General features: G+C 40.6%; 1 protein-coding gene across 4 annotated transcripts in view; it reads left to right on the plus strand.

Annotated features, from left to right (window-relative positions):
• The window catches only part of EFNA5 (ephrin A5), a 216753-nt gene that overhangs the window by 185108 nt on the left and 8744 nt on the right, over positions 1-22901 (plus strand). For 2 of the 4 annotated variants that reach the window (XM_083702447.1, XM_083702445.1), the window contains exons 3-4: positions 20753-20818; positions 21232-21312. In XM_083702447.1, coding sequence (XP_083558573.1) covers positions 20753-20818; positions 21232-21312 — 147 coding nt within the window. The remainder of the gene's footprint in view (positions 1-20752; positions 20819-21231; positions 21313-22901) is intronic. The other 2 variants (XM_083702448.1, XM_083702446.1) reach the window with 1 other exon arrangement.

Genomic DNA, 22901 nt, shown 5'->3' on the forward strand with positions numbered 1-22901 from the left:
TGTTAACCCTCCCACTTTGAAATGCACAGTGGTAGCTCAAGCGAAGCTATATGAATTAGTCCCTGTCACACACAGGCATAAAAGTGGGATTCGTAATTTATATTAATCACAAATGTTTCTCCAAGTTTTATTAACATGCAGATTGGCTGCTAAAGTGCTTTCTGGAATACACCCACCCACCCTTCTACAGGAAACAAAACAGTAATTATTGGTGCTTATATAGAGATTAACAGTTTCAACAATTCACCTGAGGGTAATGTAGTTTACTATACATTTATTTTAACTCAGTTGCAGTTTATCACTATGGGAGTGATCAGTCAGTTGTTTGACAGAAATGAAATGGACACGCAAGATGACTTAATTCCTTCTGAGCAGAGAAGCAGGCAAATTATGAAAGCAGAGCAAGGCTGAACCAAAACCACAAGTATGTGCCAGGTGAGGCTCCCTGGGGAGAACATTCCAAAAGTGAGGCACCACAGCTAAGAAGCCTCTCTCCCCCATTGCCACCCACCTCAATTCAGACTGCAAAAGTACCTGGAGGAGGATCTCCAAAGATTGAACAGATTGAATTTATCTCCATGGATAGACTAGCCTCCACTAGCAGTGCTTCCATTTTGTCTAGATTAAGTGCTTCTGTATTGGCTTCCAGGATGCAATTCAGCATATATATAACCGATTCCTGTTTGCAGTTGGCTGTGTATTGGATTCAGCACTGGCTCAGGGTGTTCTCTCTGATTACTCCAGTAGCATCAATTGTACTCACTATTGGGGGGAGGATGAGCAAAATTCCAGTTGAATCAAACTCTGTAACAAACCCAGAACTCTTTGATTTTAGAAATTAATCAGTTGACCTGCATGCTCTAAACTGAAAACAGTGAGTAGAAATGGAATAGTTAAAGGAAAGGTGGCAGCAGGATTAGAAATGGGAATATAGGAGAAAAGGGAGGATAGAAACAATAGGGAGGTTAAAGGGCAAAGAGGCGGCAGGGAAGGATGGAGAAAATTAACACAGACCTAAGAATCAGATGAACTGCATAAGATTAGCAGGACCAAGAAGACGACGAAATAGAGACAGGTGAGCAGGCCAAAATTGAGTGGGACTGTGAGTTGGGTAGCTTAGGGAGTAAAGAGATCAAGGAAACAAGAGAGCCTTAATTTAAAAACAGACATGAACTCACCAGCCATCTTTGGCTGCAGGTCTAGAGTGCTGCATTTCAACATGGTATCCTCCAGATGTTAATGGTCTAGAGCAGGGGTTGGCAACCCGCGGCTCCGGAGCCGCATGTGGCTCTTTTACACCTTTGCCGCGGCTTCGGGGCAGATACTAGTGAGGGGAGGAGGCGCATTGTGCGCCCCGACACTCCTCACTGTGGCGGGCGCTGTACTGGCTGTGACATCGCATGGGGGCGGTGCATGCGTTAGTCACGCACCGTCCTGACGTCACCTTCCCGCCCGCCCGCCCACTACATTGTAAGGGGCATGTACACTGGTCACTGTTTTGAAGGGGAGTGAAGAACACACACACATAAAAGTTAACTTGTTAATTTAACGTTTATTTCTATGAGGAGGAGTAATTCTGAGGAGTCAAACAAAGAAATAATAAAAAGTGACAAAAAAGTTATTTTTATAATGACGAGTTTTGCAGCTACCAGGTTTTTTTTTCTTCAGAAATGGTTCCAAGTGGCTCTTTTTGTCTTAAAGGTTGCAGACCCCTGGTCTAGAGCTTGTATCAAGCCCTAACCAAGCATGGCCAGTGGTCAGGGACAAGTGAACTGATGTTCCCAGCAACATCAGGAGGGCACCAGATTTGCTACCCCTGATATAGCTTCACTTTCTCCCTTCCCCCGGAGCTTTCATTCTTGAGAATGTTTTAGAGACCTACTTTACAGCCCCTAGGAAAAACTATCAGAAGACATTTAATATTCTGTACCTCTGCAACCAATTCTGTATGAGCAATCCATGAATAATGGGACAGAATGTGTGGAGCTGATGGGAATGATAAGAAAGAAGTCAGAATGAATACAGCTGGCCCTAAGAGCAGGGCAGGCTGTCAATATGACCTTCACACTTTCCATGTACTCTACAGGCAGAAATCAATTTCCCCACATACAAGCTTCAGAGGTTTATCTCTATTGTTCCGTTGGATTAAAGAACAGACATTACTAGTATGCTTAATTCTATTAGGGCGAATTCACATTTCCCTCCTCCTCCTCCTGCTCTCAAACATGTTTTCTGTTTTTAAGACAATAGAAAAGTTTTGAAAGGGAGAAAGAAGATGATCAAAACAAACCCATAAAGATCAAATTGCTTGCTGCAGAAGACACAAACAAGAGGTGGGAGGTAGGAAGAAGCTCATTATGAAGAGATTAGAAAATTAATTGATCCGTGTCTTTGACAGTTCCCACTGGACATCTGAAGATTCTGCAAAATGAAAATGCAGTCTCAAACATGACATTCTTCAGTATTATTTCATCTTTTCCCCTTGTCTTGCGACTCCTCTGAAGGATCATTACGTTCCAATTATTTCAGCGAAATATTTCAGAAGAAAAGGGCATGATAAAAATCTGCCATGGTGGTGTAGTTCCCTAGAGAAACCTGCTAAGTCTGTTATCAGGACTGAAAAAGAGAAGAATCCTATTCAGCATAAAACGTAGAAGCCCTGCGATGGGGAGGTTTCTCTTTCACAGAGCACTTCAAAATCCAGGGACGAGCTGTAGGTTCTCGATTGCTATCAGGCAATTGATGAATTCAGTGATAGGAAAGTAAGGTCTGTTGAACTGTCTAATATGTGCCTATTTTTAAGCACTCTTCTGGGAGAAAGTGTAGGAATATAAACTTCAGTTTTAAATGCCACAGCATCATTTTTAGAAACTGTGAAACAGAGCAAACCTGTTCCTCTAAAGATTTTGGTGAACATCTCAATAAATGGGTTCTGGGTTTTTGTTTTATTTCATTATTTTAACCCTGACTTTGGGTAGTAATGCCATTTGAAAAAGAATAATAAATCAGCCATGTAACTGCAAAGGAGAGATACATAAATATCCAATTTTCAGATCCTCTCCTCCATTATAGTGATTTGAGATATCTGTGTACCAGATGATAATATCCTGGTGATGTTGAAGGATCTTAACTTGCCTTGGGTGCAGTGCAGACCCTCCAAATGTCCCTATTTTCCAGGAACAGTCCCAGATTTACAGAAGGGTAGGGATCATGCAGATAGGGACTGCTTTTGACACTTTATTTGCAGCAGCTCACAATGAGTTATATAAGACAAAGTAAATTGGTTTTAATTTGGGACACAGTTAAAAAGGGCCAAGGCTTGCCGCTTTCCCTAGGATCCAGAGTCAGGAGGCTCTGGTGGATGGCTAGGGGCCATCTAAATGGTGTTCCCAAAAGCATTCCTTTTTTTAACTCAACAGAAGTGAATTGATGCCGTGTGCTCATACGGGGAGAAATGAAATGTCGCCTCTGGGAATGCAGTACAACAGTGCAAGTGAAAACACATTTAGGCTGCATTCACACATGTTGTTGAAATGAGGATTAGTGTTGCAAGAACAAGCCACTGCAAGCTTTGTTCTCACATGCCTCCCACTTCCTCCGGCACAGCCATAATGAGGAGTTTTGGGAGCTTTTCCTTCTATTTTAGATTAACTGAAGCTTGTTGTGATGTCTGAATCCAGACAAACGGTGGCTTACATATGGTTTGTTGATGCAAACCATCTTCAAACCATGAGACCTGAAGCTGATTTGTTTCAACAAAATGTTGTTAAGATTAACCACATGTTAGGATTTGGATATAATGGTAAACTGCAGTTAATCTGAAAAAGGAAGTGGAAGCTTCAGTCTCTTCCTCATCGACACACTGGAGGAACAGTGGGGATGGAGATAGCACACAAGCCTAAGACTTAGCATTAAGTGCAAATGAGACTTCTGGAAGTCTAGCCGCTCCACCAAGAATGTGTTCTGGTAGGTAGAGGATACAGAGAAACATTGCATGGCCCTGCAATAATGGAGCCCTCCTTCCACACACCCATTTTTTGTAGTGTTGGACAGTTTGCTAATAATATTTCAGGCCTTTGTAGATGTGTTAGATATGGTTATCAATGCAATTGACACCCATTCTAATAACCCTATCAGAAAATATGCTGTACTAGTTCACCAGGACACAGAGGTCAGCGTCATTCCACATGATGGCAGTGGTATTCCCCAGCCGGCATTGTGCAATGGTAAGAGATTATGGGAGTTTCAGCTGAAAAACATATTGAAGAGGTACAGGGCTTGCATTAAGTGTTAGTTGCAGAATGTGCATACTATTGTACCTTGCAGCTGTGTGATCATTGCCTGTGCATTATTCTTTTATTAACTGCTTTGCGATGCTTGCCTTTTATGTAAGATTAAGGCCCCCATGTGTGGAAAAGATTTTGAGAATCAATTATGTACAGCCTTGTATAAGCTAATTGAAATACAACACACATACATCAATAACTAAAAATACCCTCTGCCTTCAATAGATTGTGGATGTACATTATGATCATTTATGGCGCTACTGCAGGAAACAGCAATCATATGGCAAATGATCCCTGCCAGGGCCATGATGTTTAGAAGTACTGGAAGATCATAATTTACAATATCTGTGATAAGTGCTTGCATATGTTACTTGAAGGGTGGGAACATCACTTACCACAGGGAGGCTATTTTCCATTGTCTCCATATGGTGCCCACTGTGGCCCCGAGTCCTTCATTCCTGCATGCCCTCTTTACCTGACTTTTCCCTAGATGACCTCTCACGGGTACTCTGATGCTGCCGTTTTTTATGGCATGGAATAGATGGATGTTTTTAGCTCACTAAAACACTGTAGTCTATCTTTGCTCAGTGCAGGCATGTATCATGCTGTGGTCCAATGAACTCCCATCCTTACTATTTCTTCACAGGATTGGCTCTGCTAAACAGAAAAATTGGCCAACCACCCCATGTTGAAGTGGCATCTTCTGGGCTGCATGTACTTTGACAATAAAATAAAAGTTGGGTTGTATCCCTTCTCTCTTCAGTCTGGTATAGGTTTCCATGAACAGAAAAGGGAGGGAAGCAATTTTTGCAGATTCGTTCTCTCTGGGGCTCTTTGTGCACCCCCTTTTCCCAAAAGAAAAACTGCTTCAGGGACTGGGGAATAATTCAGACCACCATGAGAGGTAGTATAAGGGGTGCAGAAGAAAGAGAATTTGGAAAAAAACCAGATATCTACCTGTCACTGGAAACAAGCAGGGAGTGTTCATGTGGTAGGGTCCTGCTTGTGGGACCTAGAGGCATTTGGTTGGCACCTTTGAGAACAGAATGATGGACTAGATGGGCCACCGTCTTGATCCTACAGGTTTTTCTTACATCCTTTGACAGAAGCTTCCTCAGGGGCACAGTGCCTTCTCTGAACAGAGTTATTGAACATTCTCAACTGTCATTTATCAAAATAAATTCCCAGGGCATTTATAAGCAATCAGTGAAACACAATTAGAATTGTAAAATGTTGTACAATAAAACAATCAGAATTTCCTAAAACACTCATGAACATTAGAGCAGCAGCTCCCACACATCTGGATCAGAGGAATTGCTTCCAAGGTTAAATATACAAATTCCATGATTAATTGATTTTCTCATTTTAGAAAATAAATAATGAGGCCCAGCCGTTACGTTAAGTTAGGTGTGAGTTTTGCATCCCCATGATTCAAAATAGGTCAGTGTTAGGAAATGGCACTTTATTATTTTGCACTGCCAGATAGTTTGGGCCAGGCAATAGATAAAAGTCTTTGGTTTGATTAATGACCAAAGTCCTTAATCTAAAAGTTTAGGTTAAAGCCTGTTTCCTGGTGCTCATACATTATTAGATGCCAGTAGCAATCCTTCTCAACTTCCATAGGCAGGATAACTGCATTGTCTTATGACTGAATCCACTGCTGTAAAGCAGGATAATGAAAATGTTGCAAAATATATGGAATTTTCCGGTCTTTGGCTCAGCTGTGGCAGTCGCTCTGCTCGCTGCGCTGCATAGCACACTGGCCATTTGTTGGCGAGTTCATATTTCACATGGCAGGGAATTGGGAAGACTAAGCAGACAGGAGAAGAGTTTTATTTGCAATAGCCTATGTATCCCTAGACTCTGATTTGACATTAAACATCTGCTTCGTGATCTGTTTCAAGGCCACTTCCCTTCCGCCAACAAAGGTTACGACTTCAGGCAAGCTGTGCTTTCCCTGGCAGGGGGAAATTTGCCTGAAGTCTTGATCTAGTCAGAATTAAAGCACCCTGCCTTCAAATCCTTTTTCAATTATTTTCAAGAGACTGACAGTAAATGTATCAATAAGGTACATTTAATTGGTAAACAAGGTCACTGCTTTGCTTAATCCATTGCTAAAACTTTTGTGACGAATGTGCAGTGCTGTTGGGGAAATTATGAATGTAGTTCTTATTTACAAACACTCTGAAATATTTAGGCAATTGGACTGATATCCATTCTGGTCTCTCAGGGCCTTTTGACATTATAGATGAAAACAAAATAAGCATGTGTATTGGTTCTCAGCTGCTTACTTCCAGTTTGTTAATTTAATAAATGTAGACTTGTATTCAGATGTTAGTCAACACACATGCTCAAAGGTGAAAAATTCAGCTCTTTGAAGTAATCCAATACAGCGTCTTTTTGTGTATGCATGATGGGAGCCTAATTGCACATTTCACTTGCATTATACTAAATGCACTTTGAGAGTTTGATAAGGTTTCGTCTGAAGGACTGTCATCTTGTTTCATCCTGACATACACAAATTAAATCCTGGTTTCCTGACTTTCAACAATGGAGCTATTCTTGACCTGTTAGTAATGTGGGCTGTATGTTATCACCCACATGATTTACTGTTTTGGTACAAAGTCTGTAGCGCATATGGATATTCCTTTTCATTTTAGAATCTTTCCTCCAGCTTAAAAAAAGAAGAAGAGAGAAAGTAATTGAATATTTGCATATCTCCAAGGAGCCATGTGGGTTAAACTCCCGTATTCGTCTTCTGCGGTTCTTAGGCCACTTTGGTTTAAGAATAAGAGCTATTGCTTTTATGAAGTCCCTTTTTCTATAAAGTCAAAACCTCACAGCGGTGCACAGAAAGCTAGTGGTATAAAGGAGCTAAGTAGAGTCTTTAATAGAGAGAGCTAGGTTGTAAGTGTTTTTGTTCCTACAGAGCAGATAGATTTAGCTCCATCTGTTCCATATTCATAACAAAGGAGATCGCTTACAGGAGGGCTGACTTCCCAAAGTAGCATAGTAATAATCTTTCCCCTTTTTTTCACTTGAGAATGAAAGGGTATGGTCACTTGAGTTCTGCAGAAAGAAGTGAGCACTTCAGACGGGCTCTTTTCCTGCAACTTAGTTTTAGGACAAACATTCTTCCTGACATGTTTAAAATAAAAAGCCCTGTATTCTCCCTGTAGGAATTCATTTGCAGAATTGCTTGGAAAATGTAGGCACATTAGAAAGAAACAAAAAGTGAGCGTGGAGAGTTATATAGGAATGTGTACAAGCAGTTCCTGGGTGATGCCTCTTCTAGTTCTAATAGTGTGGGTGTGCGCACTTTTACAAAGAGTACACTTTTTAAAAATCAGGTAGAAAACTGAAGTGGAAATCTGAGGTTCATTGAAAATGTGTGGAATATGTCTGCCAGCCTTTAACACTTTTTTTTAAAAAAGCTATAGTTGACCTTACATTTTATGGATGCTCACATAAATTGTTCTATAAAACCTAAGGGATGCCTTTTTGCTCAGACCATGTGGTGGGCCGGACTATATTTGGGGTAAAAAATGAATTAATTCCTATGCTCCACAAATAACCCAGAGATGCATTTTAAATAAAAGCACAAATTCTACTCATGTAAAAACATGCTGATTCCCAGACTGTCCACGGGCCAGATTGAGAAGGCAGTAGGCCTGCATCTGGGCCCTGGGCCTTATGTTGCCTACCCCTGAGTTAGAATATAGAGGAGGTATCTGTCCACCGGGCTCTGCTGTTGGAAAGGTCCCAGCTTAGCTTGCTCAAAGTGTAGTCATTGAAAAGCTACTGCCGGTGGTAGCAATGGTAGAGCTGCAGTATAAGGTGTTGTGGAGCCAGGGTGGAACAGAGCCAGACATTAATCCACTTTATCCTAGGATTCTCCATCCTTGTGAGCGACCCAATCTAGGCCTCTTAGCTGCACCTGCCAGGGGCTGGCACAGCAACATAAAAATAAAAATTGCTCCCATCTTCTGCCTTGGTTGATGCAAGTAGCAGGGTTTGGGATGCAGTGTCCAACCCACTGTTCCTCTATGCTCTTACCTGGGCTAAGTTAAATTTGCTCTTTAAGGCTGCCATTCTATACACATGGTTGTATAGGTCCCATTGAACTCAGTTGAATTACTTCTGGGTAGACATATATAGATTTTCACAGTAAACTTTTATTTTCTTAGACATACTTTAGCTTAAGCACAGAAATACTCTCCAAAATGACACTAATGTGAGTAAACAGAACAATCAAGGAAACTAGGAACTGTGTCTTGTGAATGTACAAATGAAAAAAGAAAGGAAGAAAGAAAACCATTGGAATTTGTATTGCAAATTCAAGTAAGGCAAGCCAAGCAGGAATGTGAAGATCAAATTGCTGAGAATTGGACAATTTATTTTTCTTCCCCAAATATGTTAAAAGCAGGAAGCCAACGAGACAAGCAGTGGACAGTAATGACAAAGGTTTAAGTGGAACATTGACGAAGACAAGGAAATTACACTGAAGCTAAATAAATCATCTGCATTGGCCTTCTCTAATGAAGAGATAAGAACATATTTAGAAGTTTAGAACCAGTTCGCAAGTTAAGATTTAAAAAAACTACTAAAGCCAGTGGGCATGCAATAGAGTTCTTAAAAATATCCACTGTGGAAGAGTTTTTTAAACTAAATTTTATTAGATAGATAGATAGATAGAAGACAGACATACGATTACCTCTAAATTTTCCTTCACAACATATTTCAAGAAGAGAGCATCTACCAAGGTATACACCCAGTTTAATTTTTAGGGAGCATTACTTAATCTGGGTGTGTTAAACATATTGTAGAAAAAGAACTTTTCTGAGGGAGAATCAGCATGACTTCATTAAAGAAGAGCTATTCAACAGTGGGACAGACTACCTTAGAAGGTGATGGACTCCTTCACTGGAGGTTTTTAAACTGAAGTTAGAAGGCCATTTGTCATGGATTCTTTAGCTGTGATTCATGGACTAGATGACTCTCAAGAGTTCTTTCCAACTCTACAATTCTATTCTAAGACGATTCATGCCTTGCCAATTGTTCAGATTTCTTTGCTATATCAACAATTATTCATTTCATTTAGCTTTTCATAACATAGAAGATTAACAGTTGGATCACAGGATTGGTGCACCTTCACTACAAGGGAAGTCTGAACTGTTTGTTACCTTTTAGTCTATAAAGACAGTGACCAGAGGAAAAGGTTCCTTCTGTTATAATGCTAGAACGTGGGTCACCCATTGACATTGATTGGCTGTACATTCAGGCAGGCGGTAAAAGTACTTCACACAAATACATAATTTATGGAATTTGCTGCCACAAGAAGTAAGTATGTTCATTAGCTTGGATGGCGTTAAAGCAGGATTTTGACAAATGCATGAACAATATTTATTGGGCTATTAGCTATTATGATTAAGTACCATCATAGACTACTGAATATGAGTTGCGAAGGCATAACAGTGATGAGAGCTATTGGCTTCATTCCCTTCTAGTGAGCTTCCTCAAGACATATGGCTAAGGAAAGGGATTCTGGACTAGATTGCTCTGATCCAGCTGAACTTGCACTTACCATTTCAAGAACTGTTTTGGGGATAGTGCTGTTTAAATTATTCAGGGTTGGAAGAAGTTAAACTTGCAAATTATACCAAATAAATCAACTAGATAGAAGTAGCCTATGAAACTCCAGAAGAACCTCACCGAATGGGGTTCCCTCTTGTGAGCTCAAAGTGTGTACAACATGGAAAAGAGAGAGAGATCACTGCCACATACCCTATCATCTGAGTTGTAGTCTATGTGAAGTATATTGGGTGCTGGGTTGAAATGTAGCCTAGTGTTAGGGACTGGACAGAGGAGGAATGGTGAAGAACCCCTCCTCCCCAGCCTGAACCTTCCAGGGAAGAGAAAGACAGTATAGATTTACAACAGTGGTTTGCAGGAAGTCACAGCTCAGAGGTAGATGAGGGGCAAGGTTGAGAAATAATGGAAGAAGAGGAGGGTAAGGCAGAGCAAGAGCAGTTGGCAGCCACATTATCACTAGGAAGCATTCCAGACCCCCCTTTCTCCCAGAACCTGGTGAGCATTGAAAGTAGAAGAGCAAAGGGCTGAAAGACAAATGGCCCTAAGCGGCCACCATAAGGTGGGTGGTGCTGTTGACGATTGAGGAGAGATGGGAGGTGGAGATTACTCAGAGCAATGCCATTACTCCAGGAGGCTGCATTTCTAAGCCTCTCTATGTGAATATTGAATAAAAGACCTTGGTAAGAACCCTGTCTTATCTATTGCCGGCAGCCTACCTTGGGGGGATTGGATTCCCTGACTCCTGACACCTATGATCTGTCATGGCATTGAGGGTCAGCAGTGCAGGAGTAGAATTGTGCCAGATTCAAGCTTGTATAAAATTGTATTGACAATTGGGTGTAAGTTTATACAACTCCTGTACAGTGAGTATAGTGGAAGTGTACATCCTACTCATTACTTCATCTTGTTTTAGCCACTCCATTGGGAAGTCTGGGCAGCACTCCTGATATATTTGTCATGGTGGTGCATCTTCTGTTCCATTAGCAAAATTATGCCAAATCCTACAACCTGTACACTGGTATAACACAGCAGTAGGATTGCTGTTAACTGCTCTGCTTTAACTGATTATGCACTTGGTAGTTGTAGATAAAGGCAAAATGTTATAAGAATTCACCTTGTGAACTAAAAAATGGTTTCTGAGTTGCTTACAATTTTAACCTATGAAAGTGAAAGTTTATAATGGTGGGAAGCCACTGGTCATTATGATAATCAAACAATCAACAGATTGGGTTAAACAGAAACCAGTGATTTATCAAGTACAGAAATATAATCTAACCCTAGCAAATTGTATGATAGCACACATGATAGGGATTTGCTGTTACTAATGTGACAATGATATGTCCATCAGTTGATTTAGTTCTATCTTGTCTAGAGATGAAATTAATTAAAATTGAGTTATTATTTCTTTGGATTAGCATTTCATTTTTAAAATGAAAAAATGTATACTTTTATGCACTGTTAATAGATTGAAATAACTTGACAGTTATCTAACTACGTTTCTGATTCTGGGACATTATAAGTCACACTGTCATTGAAATGTTCCAGTGGAAGTGTAAAATTAGAGACCTACGTCATATATCCCCAGGGCATTTAATTCCTGTAGTAGCTCAACAGTGTGAGTTCTTCCAGTACGCTGATAATGTTGCTTGTGAACCAGCCCTTGGAGGGGAGCAAGCCCTCATCTCCGAGGGCCACTCGCAGAAGTGGGAGCTCAGGAACCATTAACACACATACACAAAAATACAGTCAGCACACACACACACACACACAATTTCCAAAGAAAAGAGTTGCAGTATGCCCTGTATACCAACTGACCCATGGAAACCAAACCCACTGTTTGGTGGGCTAGGAAGGAGTGAGGATGTCCCTCCCCAGCACCTACTCACCCACAATAATTCCAGTATTGTCCTGCCTGCCAAACACTTGAGGGGATTCATCTCTCTCTACACATGCAAATCACAGCCCCTCAAGTGTTTGGTGGACTGAGATAGTACAGTTGTATTGGGGGATATAGCTATGTCCTTCCCTAGTGCATTCTTTCCAAGATAATCACCCTGAGGGGGTTCCCAGGGGATGGGAATGCAGTGTTAGCTTAGGCACCAATGGTGGGCTACACAAAAGGCATCCAAGGGCTGCATGCAAACCCTTGTTGCCCACATGTGCACTAGACAGTCTACCATTTGTGGGAAATAGGATCGTCTTAAAGGATGGTCCTGGTTGTGGGTGGGCCCACAACACAGCCTTTATGCCAGGGTGGCACCACGATCACCCCATGCCTCTTTTGGCCAATCGTGATTGAGTGGGGTGATGATGGGGGGGTTATGAAAGCGGCATTGTGACATGTGCTGAGCACCTGCTTCACGTTGCCGGACACCCACCCACCCTCCCTTTTGTTTTAGGTACCCTCTGGCCTTGCTTTGGACTTTGGTTGGTCACCTGTCTTGGGATGGGGGACGGGTAGGATTTTTCCATTTGGCAGATTGGCACTGGCCACTTGGTTTTCGCCTACCTTTTAGCAATCGCTACAACTTCGTAAGGTTTGGCGGTTAGGCATTGGCTTATTGATGTGTGTGGGAGGGGAGGTTGGCCATCGCCTGCCCCTCCATGTTCAAGGTATTCTGATAAAGGAATCCGGGGCCTGGATCCTGTCCAAAGTCTGCTTGAGGGGCTAGGGCCATGCCAGGCCTCTGGGAACACCAGGGGAGATGCAGGCGGGTTCCCCCAATGTGGCTTCCTCTTTGGGTGGTTTACCCTCCCTGACTCCCTGCAAGGTGGGCAGGAGTCAGATAGAGTCTGTTGCCAATGCCTAAGCAAATACCGCTCACATTTGCTGTAATCAATAAAGTTGTGGCCTAAATTTTGCCCATTAACCTTAAACCAAAATCTGTGTCTGTGTGAATTTATTTTTTCTGGGGGGCTGGCTTGGGGGCCTTGACACGCAATAGTCAATTTATGCTATTGATGTGGTAGGGGGAGGGGATTGCGCTGCTTCTCTGCCATGTGAATTAAGCACCTACCCCATGGGATGTATGAGCTGGGGTATTTGCTGTCTTTATGCTCCGCCCTTAAGGCATGTGAGTTCTGTTTTGTGTTTCATTCTATGTTCGTGCTGAAACACCAACAAATGTATCTTAGGGGGCTTTCACTACACCCCTCTTTCAGGAGAGAGGAGGCAGTTTCTCCTCAGGTATAAGCACTGCAGTGGAACATAGTTGCATGGCACATTCAGTATCCCCATATCAAAGCTAATGAAGGCAGATAAATCAGTTTCCCATGTGCATGTGAGTGTTTGTGGGACGGGTGATACTGGTTTGTTTGTTTCATTTTATTATGTGTTTTGTGTTCTCATTTTTATGTTGTAGACCACCCTGTAATTTTTGGATGAAAGGGAGTGCACATATTTAATAAATTCATCATAATCATAATTAGTAGTAAATGCATTACTTATTAAAACATTTTTTTTCAATTAACATTGTCAGGCAGATGTTCTACCAATGCTTTTGCATTTTTCTCAGTAGTTGTTAGAGCTGTATCATCTGCAGCTGGCATCCTCCTGTCTCTTGCTTCAAGACATTCAAAATCTTCCGCTTTGTCAGTAGCTTGACCCTGTTGATGATTAAATGTAGAGATATGGCAGACTAGGTGAGATCAAATGTTGCCAGCCAGTTGAGTCACCTCCTACGGCTATGTAGGAAAGCAATTTACTCAGGATGCATGCTTGATAAAGCAAGTTTCAAGAATGAGCAAGCAATGAATGTACAAGACTTAAGTCTCTATGAGCGGTCAGATTTAGACACAACTGGACAATTAGTTCTTGGGTTGGAAATGGGAATCAATATATGGTGATTCAGATAAATCTTTAAAGCATGAGATTTCTGAGGGATGGAGCTTTCTTTGTGGGTAGAAATACTCTGCCTTGTGATTTTTAATTTTGTAAAAAATAGTTTCCATGTACAGAATTCCTTTTGTAAGTGTATCATACTCATACTTACTTTTTGTTGGTTCATTAAATTTCAGTAGACCTTTTCAATAGTGTCTATGTAAATGTGAAACTTTTTTCAGTTTGCATTGTGAGAAGAATATTAATGCTTAATACTGCATTTACCTGGCTAATCTACATACATTTGTGTTGTACTGTAAATCACACTAAATCCTACAGGGGAAAGGCTCAGCTCTGCTAACAACTAATAGGCTCTCTTTTCTTTTGACTCCCACAAATTGAGAAATATTGCCCATGGCAAACATAATGGGAAACTGCATTTTTAATGCTCCCACACAAACTCATTTCTTTACAAAGGAGGAAGCAGATGGCGCTTCTTAAAAATGAAACTTTCCAAATCTCTGGGGCTGACACAGAGTATTGGATATTTTGGTGCTTCTGGCTATCAGAATTAAGATTTGAGGGTTATATAAGGTTATGTGGATCTTGGATTTGACTAATGTCAGTGGTATTGTGCTTGAAATGGCTAAAGGCAAATCATTGCTATAAATACTTTTTTCACACACCCCAAAGAGCTTGTCGTTATAACTTAGGCAGAAAACTGCCTGAACATCCTTTTCAGACTTGCTTGTAGTGGGATAGAGTTGGCTCTGTTCTTGTGTTTGTGCCTTCAAAGTTTGCAGACTGACTAGGACCGCTTGACTGGTTTTTGTGACTTCTGGGTATCTATTCCAGTCTTGTAGACAGCTATTTTTTAGAATGACAAGAGAGAGAAAAATCTCATGGTTCAGATTTCACTCTCCCAGCATGGAATGACATCCTAATGGAGCTAATAATTCTGCATGGTTATTTTAAGATGAAGCAGGTGCTTCTAGGTCAGTTTCACCATTCAACACGTTGGGTTTACATCTGGCCTGTGACACTACACCAAACAGGGAATAATAGGGAGCCCTTAAGATTAGCTGTTCAGTAGTGCAAATTGTTTGCAGCAGATGTACAAAGAAAAGACAAAAGCAGAATTCAGTAAGCAATATACAGTAATGATTAACAACATAATGAACAAATTGAATTGTCTGTTCCAGTGTTTCACAGAAGAGTAACTTAGTATGATCTCTCTTCATGAAACATTCTTACAATAGGACCTGGGTATACAAAAGAGTAAGAAAACGTTGCTCAAAGTTTTTTGCAAGCAAGTTACCATATCTTGGAATGAGAAAACTGCTTAAGCAAATACAGTATGTGCTGTTTAAGAGCAGGTAGTGTTCTTATTATCTTCTAAGCAGATGCAAGTTATACAGAGGGGCAGAAAAATATCTCTGTCTATCCCTTGACATCCACTTATCTTCATCACTAGTTTGCTAGTGCCTAAAAGGCCAGAAAGACACTACTGCTATTTTGTACCTATGCTAGTTTTACAGAGTTTCAATAGACGCTGATTTCCCCCATCCAGCTTAGTCAAAAGAAAGTCTCTGTTTTTACTTATTAGGCTTGTCAAATATAGCGACTGATAGTTAATGTTTTCAGTTGGAGATAGGTCTGCCGAACTGGATGATTCTCTGGGCCCCTTCCAGGTCTACAATTTTATTATTCTATATGAACTGTTGTTGTTGTTTAGTCGTTTAGTCGTGTCCGACTCTTTGTGACCCCATGGACCAGAACATGCCAGGCACTTCTGTCTTCCGCAGTTTGGTCAGACTCATGTTTGTAGCTTCAAGAACACTGTCAACCACCTTGTCCTCTGTCGTCCCCTTCTCCTTGTGCCCTCAATCTTTCCCAACATCAGGGTCTTTTCCAATAAGTCTTCTCTACTCATGAGGTGGCCAAAGTATTGGAGCCTCAGATCTGTCCTTCCAGTGAGCAATCAGGGCTGATTTCCTTAAGAATCTATCTATCTAGGTTACCTAGGTCTATCTATCTATCTAGGTTTACCATCGCTTTTCTATATGAACTAGGGAAGATTGAAAAAGTAGCTTCGGAATGAACCAGATAGACCTTTTCCAGACAATGGGAAAGGAAATCTTGATTCACCCTAAAGTTCTTTTTCTTGTTTTTTCTTGTAGAAAAATGATTGTTGTCCAAAAAAAGTTGTGAAATCAGGATTTTAGTGTGACTGGGTGTATGCAGCCCAAAGCAAAAGGTAGCAACAAGAGACAGGAATTCATGGAAGGAATTGAATGCCATGCTAAGGCGATTGATCCATTGGTGCAAGCATGCTGGCTTGCCAGATGCATCAATCCTTCCCTCCTTCCCCCCACATGTTGTTCCAGGGGTTCTCCTGAGCCCTTGCAAAATCAATTGAGAGGGTGACACAGGAAGAAGGGAGGGGGGGAAGCCCCGTTGAAAGGGGAAGTTTTTGCACAGGGCTGCTGCTGCTGAAACTCATTAGTTGAATCCCCCTGTGTGTTCTTCCTAACTCCAATTTAATTTCATGCAAGAAGTGTATTCCCCGCCCCCTTGTAAACAATAAACATTTTTCTTGCCAATGCAAATGTAAATAAAGTGCACCATTAATATACCCATATTGTGGGTGTGTGCAACATTGTACTTGAGAAAGTGTGATTCAGGAAGCACAATGGGGAAAGAGTGTGGTGTGATTAATTGCTTTCTTGCCTGTTGAGGAGAGGGAATGGGGGGACTTAAATAGGTATATCCATGTCAAAGAGTCAAATTATTGTTATTTCAAAAAGAAGAAAGAAAGAAAGAAAGAAAGAAAGAAAGAAAGAAAGAAAGACTGTTTGCTATAGTATTAACTCCTTGCCTTTAAACTGTTTATCAATGCATGGCCATTTGAGCCTTGACTGAACATCTTAAATCTGCTTTGACTCTGACCAGCCCCATCCTACCTGAAATATCATGTCTGGTATTGTATTGAATGTAGGTTGTTAGCCTAAGATCAATTTGATGAAAGCTGTTCAGTAACATAACTGGATTGCAATTAACAAAACCTCAGTTCTTTGCATGATTTAGGGTTGGCATTGTGGGAGAGCAGGGCTCTTGTGTGATAACAGCTGTGTGGCAGGCAGGAGTTCAACAGATTAAGGCTTTTTAGCATGGAAAGACAATTATGGTGAAAGCTTCCATTGATGGCATTCTGTCTTTTAAGACATCTGATTGCTTGCGTGTAGCCACTTTGTATTTCATTGTTTCTAAATTTGCATATGTCTTTAAATTAGCATGTGCACATTTGTACTTGATTTTGAGGGTGAGGTGTTTGGCTAAATTGACATGCAGAAGATCCTTGTTAGCACCCCTGATTGCAGATGTACCTTGAATCCACTAATCAGTAAGGGTTCATAGACAGAATCAGTGCTTGCTCAGATTCTGAATACTTAATAAAGGTAGAGATCAGTTAATTTGTCAAGATACTATTTTTCTGATTAGAAAAGTTTAGCATCTGCTAGTATTTTGGAATGTGGATTAGCAATGCCTGGTAGTGGTTTAATTTTTGTGGATTGCTTAGTGCATTTTAAATGCAATTATTGTAGCTTTGTTTCAAAGTAAAAGAAGAACAAAGCAAGCAAGAAACTCAAAATCACCCTGCTCAAGTTACTAAAGGGATATCAATCTTATTCTTGGTACCTGACATCATTCAGAGTAAAAGGGGTCTGCATTTATTCTTGGGGATACACTCTGTGAAAAGTAGTAACAAACAAACAAACAAACAAACAAACAAACAAACAAACAAACACAGAGCTCGTCAGGAGTGTGTGAATGAATGCAAAACTAGTATTTGGGCATGAAAGAGTAGAACTATCCCATGATATGCAGAGGCAAAGCTACCATATAAGCACTAATCTGTCAGCAGTTTGTGCATTTTCTCCCTTTAGTTGTGGTAAAACTGGTTATAATCATAAAGAGAGCAGATGGAAACGATTGCCTTTCTGTTTTATTAGAGGAAAAAATACACCAGGTAGTTTATAGGATAGCAAAATCCATGCTGCCTTTATTTTGCAAAGGCAAATAATAGCTTCCAAAGTAAGAGCATAAAACTGACATCCTGCCTTTGAGTATGTAGGCTGTCATTTGTAAAAATCAATTAAAAGTCTGGATGGAGCAGGAAATAATCAAATACTCATTTTTGCTTAGGCCAACAGGGCAAGCAAATTTGCTTGTTAGGTAAGGAATACAGTATTCCGATTTTGTTAAGCATCCTGTCCTGTCTTGAGAAGGATTTGTATATTCATCAGGGGCCACAGGAAGGACACAGTTTCCTGGATGCCCCTACAGAGTGCAGTGCTGTGCCCTGTAACACATCAGTTACTGTAAATGTCAGTAGAGAGAGGGTTGCTGGTTGTTGTTTTTTTACCAACTTTGATTTAGTGAGAGCCTACGGCCAAGCCAGCTGTTAGCACTTCTTAACTGCTTGTCAGTGAGTACCAGGCAGAGCAGGAAAGCATCATTGCTGTTCAGTTTTGTTTTGTGATTAAAAGAGGTAAGCAGGCACTTCTAACAAGTGCTGGCTTACTCTATTTGAACTCCCACCCCCTCTTTCTCTTGTGTTCCTCCCTTCCCTCCTTGAACTTGTCATTTCCCCCCAGAAAATATGCCTTGGAAACAATGACTCAAAGTCTGAAGGAGCCGGTTCATAATTCTTTTACCGTCGACATCTGCATATATCAATAATGAAGATGCAGTATATTAATGTCTACCTATAATCAACTATACAAAGGAGCAGCAAATTGAATAAGGGCATCAAGCATGCTCAATGAAAACAAAATTATCGAAGTTAGCATCTTCTGAGATCGTGGAAGCACTTGGAATATGCTCTGGAACAAGAACACTTGCTTAATAAAGCCACACGTATTTTTTTAAGCAAGTCTTCCCAAAGTCCCTATAAGCCCCACTTACCTTGAGGCTTAGTGTGTTGGTTATTGGCTGGCTGTGTACACAAACCACTAATCTCTTTTTGTCATCGAGCTCCAGTTCAAGTCGGTCACAAATACTATCCCTCGGTGCCTTTTACCAGCGCCTTATCACAAAGGCCTTTTTTTAGCACAAGTCTCGTGGGCGCTGTCTGCCGAACCCTCTCCAAGCCAGCTGTCTAGTACAGGGCAGTTGGATTCTTTGCAGCATCCATAATCAAATGAATGGGTTGTTTTCATAATACCCACCACCAAGCTCTTCACTCACCTGAGCTTTTCTCCTTTCATTTACGGCATTTCTTTGCAGCATTATAGAATCAACAGCAGCGGTTAATTATGTAGCACAATCAGCACGGCACTTATCTTCATCCAGTGTTATATCCCCAAATAATAATATACCTGTTGGTGGAAAGACTGACATCTGGATGTGCTACAAACCATGATTCCATATTCCTGTGGTGCATGGTCATATGACTAAAAATGTGCACATTTGGACCACTCGATGAGTCGTATGATCTACCACGTGCGTTAATTTAGAGGCAAACCAATTTCCACATCAATGCATATAATTACAGTGGTACCTCGGGTTACATACGCTTCAGGTTACATATGCTTCAGGTTACACCCTCCACTAAGCCAGAAATAGTGCTTCAGGTTAAGAACATTGCTTCAGGATAAGAACAGAAATCGGGCTCCGGTGGCGCGGCGGCAGCAGGAGGCCCCATTAGCTAAAGTGGTGCTTCAGGTTAAGAACAGTTTCAGGTTAAGTACAGACCTCCAGAATGAATTAAGTACTTAACCCGAGGTACCACTGTATTAGCAGTTCATGATTCCTGAAAGCAGATTCGTGATTTGCTGAAAGCAAGGATCTCATAAATGTAGCAGAGTTTCCAGTGTTTAAACGGCATCACATGATTATCCCCTAGACCCAGTAATGAAGAAATGAAACACTTTTCTTGAGGTGAAGAAGGACCACAATTTTAGTAACTTTATAATCAGAATCTTCAACAGTTAACTGGCTTTTCTTAATACAGGTGACTCCCCACTGATGCGGGGGTTATGTCCCAGCCCCCACCCCACATAAACAAAATGAGAGTAAGTACAGATTCCCGCCCAACAGCTGTTGAACGGGGTAGCACAGCAGCAGCAGTGAGAGCTCCCATGTGTCATTTTGGAGCCTGGACTTTTGGCTTACTGGCATCCTCTTCTGACTCTGAGGAGAGTCTCCTTGTGAGCCACAAGGACTTTCCAGCTCTGTAGCCATTTCAGCTTAGGATTGATTGATTGATTGATTGATTGATTGATTGATGGTTGATTGGTGCAACATGTATATGCACTCATACGAGAGTTGATTGCGCACAAGTGGGGCCAGATGTCTGTACTACATTCCCAGCCCCAATGGAAGTGACTATTTCCTCTGTGGCAATGCACACCATTTTACTGCAAGCCTCAGCCCAAAGTTCAGGGCAAGTTCATCCTGGCTTTTGCATCTCTTTGCCACAATGCAGACATATTTTACACTTATTTGGATCATTGTGTTTCTTGGATACAGAGCTCCTGTGACTTGAACTCCAATCTCAGTGTGTTCCTGCTGTGTGAGGAGGAATACTTTGCCAAGGTCTCCTTCTCACTGTGGCACCTCTCTCTGAAGAGGGAATGCATTAAAATCAGCCAGGAAGAGGCTCCACTGGAATAGATTGCAGTCCCTTCTGTGAATGGAAGGAGTTCTTCCATTCATCCAGCCCCATACCAGTAGTTCTTGAAAAATATACTCAGTAGCAGCAGAAAAAAATTCATTAGGCCTGAGTCTTATTGGGGTTCAAGGGTAGAGTCTGGTGGGTGGGTTCTGTGGCTTCTTACTTTGCACAGTTGTTATGCCACTCTTTCTTTTGAAAAAGAGCAGTGGTGTGGCCTTGAAGCTTCAGTTTATTGCTATTCAGACTGCCCCATACCATCTACTTTCTTCCTTTTTTAATGTGCTGCAGATGTGTTATCTTAGGAAAAGAAGAATGTACTACATTATGTCTGTAGGACAAAGAGTAACTATGCTTCCTCCCCCTTCTCTTCAACAGCATCTGCAATCCCTGATAATGGGAGGAGGTCCTGTCTAAAGCTGAAAGTCTTTGTACGGCCTGCAAGTAAGTTATTTAGATCTTGCTTAGAGGGTGGCTTTATAGCACATGCTTTGTTTGGTCTGGTAAAAGCAGTAAAAACTTTTTTTTTTTTTAACTCTTGAATCCTGTGTGGTATCTGTTCTATATAGCGGCTTTTTTGTTTTTGTTTTCACCATATCTTTTTTATCATTTTTCACAAAGCTTTTACTCTTATTTGTTTCAAGTACACAGCAGTTGCTAACTTGTTGTTTCTTAGACTGTTGTACAAAAAGACAATTATTGTGGCGTTTGGAAGCATGCCACAACTAAGAGATACATACATATAATAGAAATAGAAATAGAAATCACATAGAGCAACAACAACAACAAAAAGGAAAATGGGGGATTTAAGGGTGTCTCACTAACATATTTGGCTGTTATCTCTATTTTTGTTATAGACAACTGTATGAAAACTATAGGTGTTCATGACCGTGTTTTCGATGTTAACGACAAAGTAGAAAATTCATTAGAACCAGCAGGTTAGTATGCTTAGAGAATCTCTTTTAACAAATGCCTCTATCCTCTGGTGCGTCTGCTTCTCTTCCCTTCTTTCTCTCTGCATAGTTTGCATGGTAAAATGACTCTGCTTTTACTCATTTCCCGCAATGCTAATATTGCTTATGGTGTTTCTCATTTGCTAGCACTAGTATTCTTGTCCAATGGATGGGAGGCAAAGTATGCTTTTTCCATGACAAATTATTTACTCAAACATGGCATCCCAATTTTTTAAAAAATAGCAGTTCCTCTGTCCCCATTCCCACCCCATTTTTGCAGTAAGTTGCCGCAGCACCACAGTATCCATTCAGGACATAAATAATTAAGAGAGGAAATGTGTGTGTGTGTGTATTTATATACTTTTGATATTGTTTACATGTTTACACGTCTATGTATTTAGAAGCATTTAAACCAGTGGTTTCCCTGCCCACAGCAAGCAACTGACCATAACATCATTGATAGGTCAGTCGTCCAATGGGTGGACAGAATCTTATAAATTTAATAAAGCTACCTTTCCAAAAGTGTCACGTTTTGATCTATATGGTAGAACAAGTATGCAATAAGTTCTACTGCTTAAAATCAAAATTATTTCAGGCTTTAAAATGAGAACAATGGCTGAAGATCATTCTGTACCTTTAAACCAATAGCATATGTGAAAGACTTGTCTACAAGTGTTCATAAAGATCCTTGTGCAAATGAGTATTACTATTCAGGCTGATCTTGATGGGAATATGCCTGTGTTCTTTAAAAGACTGCCTGCAGTACAAATGCTTTCATAAATATGAATAACATATACATACACTTGGAAGTTTTGCTCTGTAAATTTAGAGTGCAATCTTGTTAATTAAATGCTTTTAAATTTCTTTGATTCAATGGGATTGAGTTAAGCCTAAACAGAACTGTCCCCATTGAAACCAATGTACATAATTATAGCTGGAGCTCATTAAAATATGCATCTCTATAGATGTTTTATGTGTGCATGGATTTATATATGCACTCTGCCAACTAAATATATGTAAACTCTTTTCCCCCCAAACAATTACCTGCAAACACATTTTTTTGCAATCCCATCTGTATTCAGTTACCTCAACACTATTTTTTTCAGTTCTGTTTTTATAGTGAAAATATTAAAGAACTTTTGAAAGCTAAACTGTCTACTGAACATGAACATGCCTGTGGACATTGCTTTTACATGAGATATTTTAATCATTATCCATTAAATACAGAATCTTTGAGCCTATATGGCTAGTTGATAATTGTATTTGTATTCTAGGCTGTGGGGTGGAAAATTTATTCTACCATACTTGAGTATACTCTTGCCCTGTAAAAGAAACATAGTCTTATCCTAAGGAACTAGGAAGTTTTATTAGTCCCTATCACAGATAGTTAATGAAGAGCCAACTGTTTGCAAGGGACAACTATTTTGTGCTATATGTTCTATTACTGATTTGTCTCTAAGAGCCAGTGCAGATATAACAAACCAGTCACTTAATCATTGTTAAGAGATTAGAAGTGGCCCATGGAATTGCACATTTCTCCTTCCAGCCATTGCTCCTTGCATGTGAATTCTCTG

The sequence above is a fragment of the Podarcis gaigeae genome, assembly GCF_964106915.1.
Source record: "Podarcis gaigeae genome assembly, chromosome: 11".
Classification (NCBI taxonomy): domain Eukaryota; kingdom Metazoa; phylum Chordata; class Lepidosauria; order Squamata; family Lacertidae; genus Podarcis; species Podarcis gaigeae.